This window comes from Panicum virgatum, chromosome 9N (assembly GCF_016808335.1).
Source record: "Panicum virgatum strain AP13 chromosome 9N, P.virgatum_v5, whole genome shotgun sequence".
In the NCBI taxonomy this organism is placed as follows: domain Eukaryota; kingdom Viridiplantae; phylum Streptophyta; class Magnoliopsida; order Poales; family Poaceae; genus Panicum; species Panicum virgatum.
In genome coordinates, this window is record NC_053153.1 from 71657481 (window position 1) to 71670044 (window position 12564).

At 42.6% G+C, this 12564-nt stretch overlaps 1 protein-coding gene across 3 annotated transcripts; it reads left to right on the forward strand.

The window, feature by feature from the left end:
- Positions 1–2148: 2148 nt before the first annotated feature.
- On the forward strand, positions 2149–12144 carry LOC120690252 (ATP-dependent Clp protease ATP-binding subunit CLPT1, chloroplastic-like). Of its 3 annotated transcripts, none has more exons than XM_039972843.1 (6): positions 2149–2458; positions 2639–2674; positions 2865–2974; positions 3812–3991; positions 11588–11715; positions 11798–12144. In XM_039972843.1, exons 1-6 carry the CDS (start codon positions 2253–2255, stop codon positions 11828–11830), a joined length of 693 nt encoding a protein of 230 aa, XP_039828777.1. In that variant the 5' UTR covers positions 2149–2252; the 3' UTR covers positions 11831–12144. The 3 variants fall into 3 exon arrangements, with proteins under 3 accessions (XP_039828777.1, XP_039828778.1, XP_039828779.1); XM_039972844.1 differs by lacking the exon at positions 11798–12144 and adding an exon at positions 6679–6794 and having other exon boundaries at positions 11588–11716; XM_039972845.1 differs by lacking the exons at positions 11588–11715; positions 11798–12144 and adding an exon at positions 10633–10937.
- Positions 12145–12564: the final 420 nt, after the last annotated feature.

A 12564-nucleotide genomic window follows, 5' to 3' on the forward strand; every position in this document is an offset into this window, starting at 1 on the left:
CGCTCGCCGGTCGTCTTCCTCGAGCTTTATCTATTCGCCTCTGCCGCGACGCTCGGGCTGTGGGGATGGAGGACGGCCGCGTCGCGCTCGTGTTACTGCAAGCTGGGACCCGCCGGGTGATGTGATCGATGGGCCCGATTGTCAGTTGGTTCGGTGCTTTTGAGGTGGGTTTGGGTGCCGGGCCAATCCATCTCGCCTCCTTCTCTCGCCTGGCGAAAAGTGGGGTGGGAACCGGTCCGGTTTGACCGGTCCGGTTTGAGTCGGTACCAAATCGGTCCAAATTCAAAATTTGAATTTGAATTTTAAAAAATGAAAAAATTCTTAAAAAATTCTAAAAATACTTCAAGGTGCGACGAATTTAATGGTGTCAAATTTTCTCAAAAATTCGTTCGTTTAACATATTTTTCAGGCATTTAAAGTTAAAACAAAAAAGAAAAGAAAAAAATGAGACGGCCCATTAAGGCCCACTTGATAAACCGGTCAAACCGGCCGATATACCGGTCCAAACCGGTTACACATGCGATTTTAAATTTGGATTTGAATTCAAACCGGTCAAACCGGCCGGTAAATCGGTCAAACCGATCGGTTTTACCGGTCGGTATACCGGTACGAACCGGTTGAACTGAGTTTTTTGAATTTAAATTTGAATTTAACCGATTTCTACCGGTAACCGGTTAAACCGATCCGGTTTACCGGAACCGGAGTGCTCTACTTTGGGGTGTCTCGTTGGGAAAAAAACCCTGGTGCCGACACGGCGCTGGGCGCGGCGACTACCGTGACGGCGTGACCCGATGGGCCCGGAGCAGGACACTGCTGCGCTGGGCGCCAGCCTACCTGTCAGAAAACTACTGCGAACTAGGGTCTTGAAAACTTTTTCTCCTTTAACCACTAATTAGTGGTATTAAACGAAGTCTAATTACAAAATAATTTCCACAATTATGGTACTGTAGTATGTGATGTAACTAATAAGACATTTGACCGCATGATTAGAGAATAATTAGGGATGGCTACTGTAACATCACTGTAGCCAATTATGGTGGAACTTGACTCATTAGATTCATCTCGAAAAGTTACACCCATCCATGAAAATATTTTGCAAATAAACTTCGTTTAGTACTCCACGCATACATTTATCTTTTTGTGAAAAAAATTTCAAGTGGCTACCCAAACACGGCCTAGATAACACTTCCCCTTCTCTCTTCTATCATGTCAGCAAATTTTAATGCTCGTAACACTGCCATAACACTTCTATTAAAATTGACTTAAGATATACATCTCATCATGATGTACATATAGGTACCCAAGAACCTCTTTTATACTACTTGTCACGTCATAGCTTTATCCATACTGTGGTTGCATGAAAATATATATATGTCAAACATAAATGCCTAGTATTGAAAATGGGTGCTTTTTCTCTTGACAAGTTATTACATTCCACTTCTATCAAAATATATTTTTCAGCCTTCCCTGTTTTTTAGAATAAGTTTCATCAACATGTACTTGTTCATACACAGTTAAAGATGATACAACAATAAGCCTAGATTCTATCTTACATGAATGTTCTCACTAGAAGAGATTTTTGTATGTGTGTATTAAATCTACTCCTCAATTTGGGATCAACTCATTTCCTCAAATTACATACATTTGACTCAATCCCTAAAAAAATCTGGATTTTTGACTCAGATACTCAAGTATGCCACTCCTTTAAAATCAAGCCAATAGTATCTTCAATACATTTGATAATTGATCTATCTTTCTGAGTTCTCATATTTTTTTACCACGATTATGTTTTATGATTACTACATTGTGGATTCTTTACATCTTCATATTTTGTCTTCTATAATCTTATGTTCTGCATTTCCATTTCCTTTGGCCCTACATTTTCATCCGTTCCGATTCCTTATTTCTCCTTTTCAACAGGTTTTAAACCAAACCTTTCCTTGGTTCCATTTATATGCCTTATTCCTTCTAATTGCTCATGAACCATGGTCAGAAAACAGATCTTTATGTGTGTTGTGCCATCGATAGTCATGAGATGCTATTTGACAATTTTCTCCAAAACCGAAATCAGCCATGGCAACACACGAAAAAAATAAGAATATTTAAAAACGCTGTCGATCCTTTTTTTTAATCATACGCTGTCGATCCTTGGCCTATGCCGACCGGCTGTTCTCGTGCCCATTCTCACGGTCCGTCCGCTCTATCTCTTTTCCCCTATCCAACCCCCGGAAACCCCCGAAAACCTCCCTGCCATGGCGACCGCCGCCCAGGCCGCCGCCGTCTTCCTCTCGTTCCTTTCTTCCTCCCCCAGCCACCACAGCGCCCCCTCCTCCGTCTCCCTCGGGGCAACCCCTGTCCTACCAGTCTCCCTCCGGGTCGCTGCTGCGGCTGGCCCACGGCTGTCTTCCCCCCTCAGGGGCCGTCGCATCAGCGCCGTCATCGCCCAACTCCCCACCGCGTAAGCAGAAATGCTGATACTCCCAGTCCCACCTAGGTCAACCATCGCTGATCTCGAGTGGTCGAGCTGTTATTGGTCCTAAATCTCGACATTGATACGCTAGTTAGCTTTGGATTTATTCTAGTGCTAATGGATAATTTGATGATGTTGATCCCAGAATTATGTGTTGTTAATTTTTAGGCATCCCGAGGTATCCAATGGGGACAAGAAGATCAGGTGAGCAAACCATTCTGTAGTTATTGGACCTCCTTTTACCTGACTTCCGTGGGAAGTTCTGAACTATGTATATTTTCGTTGCTTCAAGTAATGAAATCCGAGCGGTTGCTTGTGTTGGAAAAAAAAACCATTCTATAGTTATCCTCATGCATTAGTGTCTATTTGTAGCTGACATGATGATTCCTCACAGATGGTCTTCAAGGGCGGTGCGGTCATTTGCGATGGCAGAGCTGGAGGCTCGGAAGATGAGGTATCCTACAACAGGCACTGAGGGGCTCCTCATGGGCATTCTTGTTGAAGGTGGGGCAAGGGATCTTAGATTTTCTTTTCACCACTAAAGTTTACTTTTTCGCTAATGGATGATATACTAGCCTCTAGGTTGTAGTGACAGTTTTTAGCCTACCAAGAAACCTGAATGCATCATTGACTACATAGGATTGTAGGAGCCTTTGTGGGTTTGAAGATGCATTTTGTATATGGTTTATGCCGCTAAATTTTTTTTCTGTAACGATAAAGAGATAAAAACTGCGCACTATATCCACATGCTTGATAAATATGAGCAGTGAGCCAGTGACTCAAATCTACTGGATGCTGAATAGTATAGAAACCTTAAGGCCAGAGCAATGAACTGCTCTATATACTGGATCATTATTGGCTTAGTAATGTAGTTGTCTAGGTCTTATAGCATTTATATATGTATAGATGTTGTAACGACTTAAAAAGCTTCTACTTATGGGGAATCATGTGAAGCCAACATTTTACCATATCGTGACTCCCTGGCTTCATAGTGTGAAACCCATATCTGGTTCAAGATGTAGGAACATTTTTACCTTTTGACCTATCTCGCTGATTGTAGAGGTACTGCTCATGACCACTGTACTGTATCCAAAAGAACATTCACATGCTTAAAAGGAGCCTCTTAGATCTTATATCAGCAGTCCTAGCTGACTTGTGATGTTGTTGATGGTGTATCCTTTATTATCTTTAGAATTGGCACCTAAGTTCTAAAGCTATAATCAGTCCACAAGTTTTGATAGGCAATGGGAATATGCTAGTTTTACCATGACAGCGCCAACTTTGAGCTAACACTCATTATTCTTTACCAATTTGCTTGAGCCACTAGTCCATTATTTTCAGGAACTAGCGGTGCGGCAAAACTTTTGCGTGCTAATGGAATCACACTTCTCAAAGTGCGTGAGGAGGCAGCAAATGTGCTTGGGAAATCAGAAATGTTTTATTTTAGTCCTATGCATCCACCATTGACAAAAGCTGCACAACAAGCTCTTGATTGGGCTGTCAATGAGAAACTGAAGTCAGGTAATTTCTGTTCAACATACGAACTTCCATTGTTGTTCATCTCTCAGTTTTATATCAAGAAATTGCAAAATTGTATGTATGTAGTGTCGCCTCCTGATTGCACAATTTAATTTGCTTATAATATTCCAGTATATACACACAAGCAAGAATGAACTAATCTTTTCTCAATCCAAAAGTCCTTCCATTGCATTGCATAGTCTATTTTACCTCCAGATTCCCTGATTCCTTAGGCATGCTGTTTGGCCCTATTATTTACAGGAGGTATCTAGTTGTCAACTAACCTTCGCAGCAACTTAGTTTCAAGGCATACATATGTGTTCCAGTGTCGGGACTACGGTGCCCATCATTTATTCAACAATATGCCTGTTACAGGAGACTGTAAAAAAGGGTCCTCCACTCGTGGTTTAGGAATGTTTTTCCGCCAGCATTAAGGGTTCCTAGTCATTGTGGATTCTGAAATTTTGTCTTGTTCATATAACATAGATTAAATACACAAATATTTCACAACACACAATATCTGCCTATACACTACCTATAAACCCTGCTAAGTGCTAACCTATGTTACACCGATTCCGACACGCGTGTCGGACACGATACACGATATGTGTTGGACACGGCGATTCATCATTTTCCTAAAAGTAGCGACACTGCGATACAAAAAATATAATAAAAATAAAAATAAAATAGAATAGCAATTAACAGTACATAAAGCAAAGTAAAATATGGTTCTAACGTCCAAATTCGAATCTAAGCAAGCAATCAACCATACGGCAACAGAACACAACAGCAGTACAGCGTACAGGAGTTCAATCAAAGTTATTACAAGCCAACGTTCTAATTTAATTAAAAGACAGCAATAAGATAACTTCTTCCTCAGAGCTCAGGCTTCTTCAACTGCAATATCTTCTCCCTCTTCTGCGTTCCCATCTTGTACTTGCTCTTAAAAAGATATAGCCTCCATTTCTGGTTCATCAAGTGAGAGGCTAGCAACTTCTAAAATCCCAACACCAGAAAAGGATTCGAAGCCATCACCTCCTACATCCCACATTCTATTTGCACCAGTTTTGTAGGACTCTGTCCTTCTCGACATCAACCTTAGATTGTTATGGACAAAAACCAAATCCTCTGCTCGCTCAGGCGCAAACTGGTTCCTTTTCATGCTGTGGATAAAGTTGTAGGTGTCCAATTCCTTTCACAGCATGAAGAAGAGGCAGGCTGATTGACAAATTTGATAGCCAAGCCCTGCAGCAAGGGAGTAGACTGACCATAATTCACCCATCAATTCAAGGGATGAAGGATCCATCTATCATAGATCAAATCATAGTCATTGAATTCGCCTGTGCAAGTGGAAAATTTAGTATACTCTTCCTTGACTCTCTTCAGATCTTCAGCTGCAGGGAATAACTTCTTGAAGCAGCTCATTCTCATTTGTGATATCTCAGCATCTTTGTGTGGATGAACACGACCAACACCTCCATTGATCCACTGCTCACTGTAATACCTTGGATTGAGTGAATGTGCCAAGAAGTGAAGTGGAGTGTTGCCTTTAGCCCAACGGTTAACCAGTATGCTCTGAACAACATCGTAGAAAGTGGACTCTTCGCTTTCCTCCTTCTCTTCATGCTGATATATAGTTTTTTTTCACCTTCTCAATCATAGAATCCCACATCTCATAAATAAGATGGAGACATGGTGTGTCTGTGTCCGCCACTCGCAGCATTTCATAGATTGGTTCGGTGAAATCAACTATGTACTTCACTTTGCACCACCAGACTGCACTGAGCACTTTCTCCCTCACAAATTCTGCTGTTCCACATTCTGGACCATCCCTGTAGCTTTCCCACTTCTCACTAATCACCATCTGTTCAAGGGCCCTCTTGACCATACAAAACCTCTTGAGCTGCACCACAACTGAGGCAAATCTAGTATCTGCAATCGCAAGCAGCTTCAGCTTACTGAACTCATTGAACATAGACAACCTCATTCCATGATTCATGATGAAGTTCTTAATACGATTAGCATCCGCAGCCACTAAACTAATCCAATGACACTCCTGAAAGATAACTTCATCCTCTTCTGTCCGTGGTGTTTTAGGAGCACAAATACTCTTCAGAGCAAGATTGAGAGTGTGGACAACACAAGGAGTCCAGAATATATGATCATATTTCTGCTGAACAATCAATCCAGCACCTTTGCAATTAGATGCATTGTCGGTGATTACCTGGACAACATTTCTTGAGCCCACTTCAATAACAGAAATCAGCTTCTCAGCAATGTATTCCTTTGACTTTATCTCTCCTTCAGCATTGACAGCTCTCAGAAACACAGGCCACCCTCTGAAATTGCAAGGAAGTTGATGAGAGGTCTTCTTTGTGCATCTGACCATCCATCTGAACAAATTGTCACACCCTTTTCAGACCATGTGCTCTTGGTCCTTTCCGGTAAGGTCCCGATCTGAAGAAGAGTGGTCCTCAATTTATTGTATCCAGGAGGAACATAGCCTGAAATGTTATGGTTACAGCAAAGGTATATGATTCTTGATAGTGTGGGTTTCTTGCAACATTGAAAGACAAGCCTGCAGAATAAAACATTCTTGCAATTGTAGCATCCAACTGGTTGCGAAGGTCCAAAGCCCAAGCTTTTTCAAGTGCTGACAGAGGCCCCTTGCGCTTTCTTTTCTCTTGTAGTTGTAGCCCGCTGGATGAAGAAATACTGGCAGTGTGTGGCAAAGACACCTTTGGTTTTCTCCTTTCCACTTCTGCAGCAGCTCTGTCCACTTCATCTTTCAGTTGAACAAGTATAGGTACTGTCACCTTTCTACAAAAACAAATCCCCTGATTACTGATTTTCAACAAGTGTGCTTTGACTCTGGAGTAGCTACTAGTTGCAGTGTGCGAGCAATATTTGCATCGCCACTTGACATTTCCTCCCGCGGCATCACCCCTATCTAGAATCTCAACATGAGACCACATAATAGTCTTGAGATCAGCCTCGCTGCTTTCAGCTGTTTGTTCACCTTGGGCTGAACTTGAACCACCCGATGCCATTCCTAACTAGAAAAACGAACAAAAAGCATTCAAGATGTGCGCATGGCAATGGAAACTAAGAAGGATCGATGGATTGATTGGGATTAGGAGGAGAATGAGCTCACCTGGCTCCGGCGGGCGGCGGCACGTCGATCTGAGGAGGAGAGGCAGGCAGGCAGCGACGGCCTGAAGGGCTGATGGCAGCGTGTCGATCTGGGGAGGCGCGGCGAGCTAGCGCCTAGCGGCGCTGGCGTCGATATGGGGAGGAGCGTCGGCGGCGCGCGGAACAGAGAGGAGGCGGCGGCTCGAGCGCTTGTTTTGGGGGTGGGGGGAACTATCGCCAGGGCAGTAGGGCACGACTAGGGTTAACGAATGAGGTGCGGCTTATTGGGCTGGGCCGTGTTGGGGACGAGTCGGCGACGTGTCGAAAACGTGTCGGAAATTGAAAATATTTATTTTAAAATGTTTAAATCGCCGATACTCCTATGATACGTATCGGAGATGTATCGGAGACGTGTCGGTGTCGGACACGGTGTCCGACACCGACACGTGAATTCAGTGCCGTGTCCGTGTAACAGAGGTGCTAACTACATTGTTTGCTATCTGATATACTGATTAGGCTTGTTCGTGCAACAGGGTTTTACTTTATTTCTTTCTATTTCCTTACAATTTCTCTGTATCTATAGTTTCCACACTAGAGGCAACTGAGTTGCGTTCTAACACAAACATTTACATCTTATTCAGTTCTGAGAACATGTTTCAAATGTTTGGACCATACTTCATCTGGAGGTAGTATAATGTTGGCTTTGAAACATGTATCTTGTTGGAACTAGTTTCTGGTCATCCTGAAGAATTGAACTCTTGCTCGAAGATTTTATTCTTAATTTCGTGATGCAAATGTTGGCACAAAAAAAACAACATCAGTATTGTTGTAAACAAATTTCTCTAAGGAATATCCCCGAAACATCAGGTCTTACTGTGTTCCCAATAGTGGTGCTAAAACCTTTCTTTCACCGGAATGGCCAACTCATGCTTACAGTGGTTTGGTAAAGCTACAACATAGTCTTGTTCGGCAGATATAATTGTGCCTAAAGGACCCCCCCCCCCCCCCCCAAACATGCAGGAGAGCTGCGTGTCATTGTGATATGAAAAAGGAGATAAATAACATAACCCTTACATGACATGCTCATCCCAGTCTGCACGCCTAAATAACATAACCCTTACATGACATGCTCATCCCAGGCTGCGCTCACCACACACAGAGACACAAACCCGCCTTTTTACGAAAACACAAGCTCCACAAATTAACAAGAAACGGCCACTGTCATGAATAAAAAACTTAGGACAGAAACCAGTAGGCCCTTTTGCACCTGCCATACACCACAATCTAGCGGTCTAGCCTTATTCTGAATGTCACATATGATCACCTGGACATTTGGTGACCTTCCCTCAAACACGCAGGCATTGCAAGGTTGCGGACACAACCAACATGCAACCGAAATAGCTAGCAAATTGAAACCCTCTGTTAGAGTATAATAGGCAACTCCGAAAATGGTTAGTTTAGGATTGATTGTAGTCCTGGGATAACCTTCCTTATCTCTAGGAGAGGCTACTTGCCCTCCAAGCCATGTATTCCTATATAATCATCCTAAGGGGTTCAAGCAATACATCCCACGCATTATACCCAATCTTACATGGTATCACGAGTCTAGGTTCAAACCCTAGGCCTCCGGCTTCCGCTGCCCTTACGCCGCCCCCGGGGAGATCGATCTCTGCCGGGGGTATCGCCCCCGTAGGATCTGCGCGCGGATCCCTCTGATCCGCAGCACCGTCGTGATCTCGCAGCAGCAGAGGGACATATCTATACTCGTGGCCAATCCATGGCGGTGCCGTTTGTCGTCCTCGTTGGGCACACATCACCATAGGGCCGCCGTGGAGGTTCGCCTTGCTGTTGCTGTTTTTTTTTCCAATCAGAGATCGGTTTGCGTCGCCCTGCCATTCGTCGCGCGAAATCGTCAACACTCCTGAGGATGAGGTTGTTGTTGAGTACATCGCCGACGCTCCTGGTCAAGCCATCATCGTCGGTGAAAAGGCGGTGGAGCCATCCGCTGCCGATCCTTGTTAAGCTAGCACTCGATTCGAGTCTGTGCCTATTGCTGATGGAAGTCGCCCGTGCCCTTTTTAGCTGCCTCGTCTACCATCGCCATCCGCCGCTCACCGTCCTGCTGTTGTCATCGGCAAGAAGCTGCTGATTTTGTGTATTCAGGCGCCTTCGTTGATGCTTCTGATCCGCGCCCTCTTCCACGGCTTCGACCACGTCCACCTCGACCTCAGCTACTTCGGCACTAAGGGGTTACCATCTGCTTGACAAGCCTCTTCGGCTCGCATTCCAGCCACAACATCTGCAACGCATTGACGGTTGCGACTGCGGGGGATGTCATCTGTTCGGCTTATTCTCCAGTCTCATCATTTGCGCACTCCCGTTGTGACTGCGGGGGGATGTTAGAGTATAATCGGCAACTCCGGATATGGTTAGTTTAGGATTGATTGTAATTCTGAGATAACCTTCCTTAGCTCTAGGAGAGGCTACTTGCCCTACAAGTCATGTACTCCTATATAATCAGCCCAAGGGGCTCAAGCAATGTATCCCACGCATCTTACTATTACTAATTGGAGGCTTCTTTTGAGCCTCCACATGAAGCTACCTAGGATTCTAGGTGGATACCCAAAAAAATAGAGAAATTCTAGAAATTCTCACAAGAATAGAAACATCTGGCCATCAATCCAATAACTCTAATCATAATAGTCATTGGATCTGTTATCTTTTCTAATAAATTACCCATCTCTGCCATTATAAAAATAGACTAAGTAACCCCCTAACTATGTGTCAAAATTACCCCTCTCTGCCATTATAAAAAAATCTAAAATAACTTCTAATATTCGTGTAAATTACCTACCTATGTCATTATAAAAATAATGCAAATAACCTTTGCATATAAATTATTCAATTATGTCATTATTAAAGTTGAAAGTAACCCCCAAGTTTGAATCAAATTATATAATTATAATACAATATAAAGTGTACCAATATAAAATTCTAAATTACTATTTCTATCATTATTAATATATTACTTATGTTAATGTTTATATAAAATACTGCCCACGATATGTGTGTCACCATGTATTCATGTATGATGCAGGAGATAAGAATACTAATTCATAAACAAATGATTCAATTAAATATATATCCAACACACATGGAGGTGAGATGTATGTAATATATTTCAACTCGATAATGATAAATACGTATTTTGGAGTATGTGTTAGAATATTTAATAGATGAAAGAGGACGTGAGATAGAAAAATATAATTATTAGATATAAACCTTATTTTATATTAATTCTAATTTGCCCGTGCAGGAGCACGGGTTGGTAGGCTAGTTATACCCAATCTTACACCCTCCTGGAAGTGCCTGGGAACCTACTGTTGTGCATGCCACCACCAGTCCTTGAACACTAGCTCATCCTGCTTGTTGTGGCTGGAGGGATTAGAATTGATGGTACTACTTATTTTGTATGCAACTCAGACTGAGGATGCCTTTTGTTGCCTTTTCAGCTCAGCATAGCACCATTTGATGATATATTGCAAGATGAGTGCCCATTAAACTTATGCCAGAGACATGTTTTTGTTCCACTTGTTGCATTTGGATGAAAGGGTTTGGCCCAGATTTTTGTGGGACCATCTTTATTCCATGTATTGCATTTGCACGAGGAAAACCGTCCCACAATACCAGAATGGTGTTCTTGGGTTGGTAGAACTATGGACATGCAGAACTGAAGGCTTATCTACAGTTCTCCACTTTGTTCTGTTGTGATGGATCATAATTTATGAATACATAATATAGAAGTGTGAAAGTGCAATAGATGATGAATTGAAGATGATATTTGATTGAATCTGACATGAGATTTGAAGAGCTTGGAGAATGTCGTTTGGTTTTAGGTACCTAGAGCACAGTTTCGGTCCTAATGCCATTTTTGTTATATACCTAGGAGTAGGGCCTGGAATTTAAGTCATGCACTCTTGTTATTGCAAAGTTTGGTAGGCATCAATGCCAGTACTAGTTTTAAACGGTCAAGAAACCGTGCACGAAACGACTATCTCGATGGCCAACTGTAGCTACAGTGCATCCAGTCCTAGAAGGTGCTTTCTGTTGTTTGAGTAGGTCTGTTGCTATGTTTTTGGTCTAGTGGCCTATAAGATTTGAAGCCTGGCGGTGAATTTTCAAGATCAATGTCCCATGACCCCACTTTTTAAAAAAGACAGTCCCAATGGTTAGTATCGACTCAAATTTTCCAGGATAATTCAAGGATGCGTGGATTTTTATGGCCCTTGATGGGTACTTTGGCTCATTATTTTTCTAGTTCACTTCAGTTACCTTAATGTTGCGCACAGGGATGTTGGGTTCCTGATCTGCATATGCAGCCGAGCATAATTGGTTTTGAATTCTGCTGAATTTCATTTTTCTTCCATGTTTCCATCTAGTATATAATCCTTATTTCTGTGCGTTTAGGCGAGGATGGAGAAGTAACTGCCAATCATTTGCTGCTGGGGATATGGTCAGATAAGGAGTCGGCTGGTCATAAAATCCTGGCTTCACTTGGGTTTGATGATGAGAAAGCCATATTACTCGCGAAAACAGTAATATTGTGCTCCATGCGAAGGTAGATATTTCATAATTGATCATGTCATGGTTACTCAAATCGCCTATTTACCTTTGCAGGCTGGTGAAGAGGCTGCAATGAGTCCTAGGTAGCAAAATGAGGGCTTATTCTACTTCTTTGAGGCTGTTGGTGTGGGCTCGAGTACTGTCAACGCATACTGGGTCGGGTTGCTTCTGCAAAATTTAGGACATAAGATACGTTAGGCTGAATCCAATATTTGTACTCTCACTATTGCTGATGCCTGTAAAAGCGTCGTGATTTCTTTGCAGGATGATGGCTTTTGCTCCTTGCACAGCTGGATTTATGAACTGTTAGGTCGAATCCGATATTTGTGCTCACAACATTGCTGATGCCTGTAAAAACATTGGGATTTTTTTGCACGATGATTGCTTCTGTTCCTTGCGCAGCTGGATCTGTGAACTGTTAGGTCAAATCCGATATCCGTGCTCTCACAGTCTCACTATTGCTGATGCATGTAAAAACATTGCGATTTCTTTGCAGCAGGAATGCTTTTGTTCCTTGCACATATGTGAAATGGAGATATGAGACGCATTCATTATGCAGATGACATACCACACGAAAGTCTTTTTCAAAAAAGAATTATTGTTTGCCATTTGGCACAAAAGAAATATACTTTCTGTCAGTATTCAGGCAGGGGAAGCTTCTCGCACTTTACAGCAAATCTGCACGAGGTTGGTACTTGACTCTATGCTTTGATTCCAAGAACATCTACCCATATCTTCTACATTGTTTATCATTGTTCACCCTGTCTTGTCCATAAGAACTCTGCGTATTTGCGCGACGCTAATCAGCTGACAGAGACTGT

Coding starts and splice junctions, on each gene's coding strand:
- LOC120690252 (XM_039972843.1), top strand. CDS start 2,253: ATGGCGACCGCCGCCCAGGCCGCCGCCGTCTTCCTCTCGTTCCTTTCT. Junction 2,459..2,638: donor ATCGCCCAACTCCCCACCGC/GTAAGCAGAAAT, acceptor GTTAATTTTTAG/GCATCCCGAGGTATCCAATG. Junction 2,975..3,811: donor CATGGGCATTCTTGTTGAAG/GTGGGGCAAGGG, acceptor CATTATTTTCAG/GAACTAGCGGTGCGGCAAAA.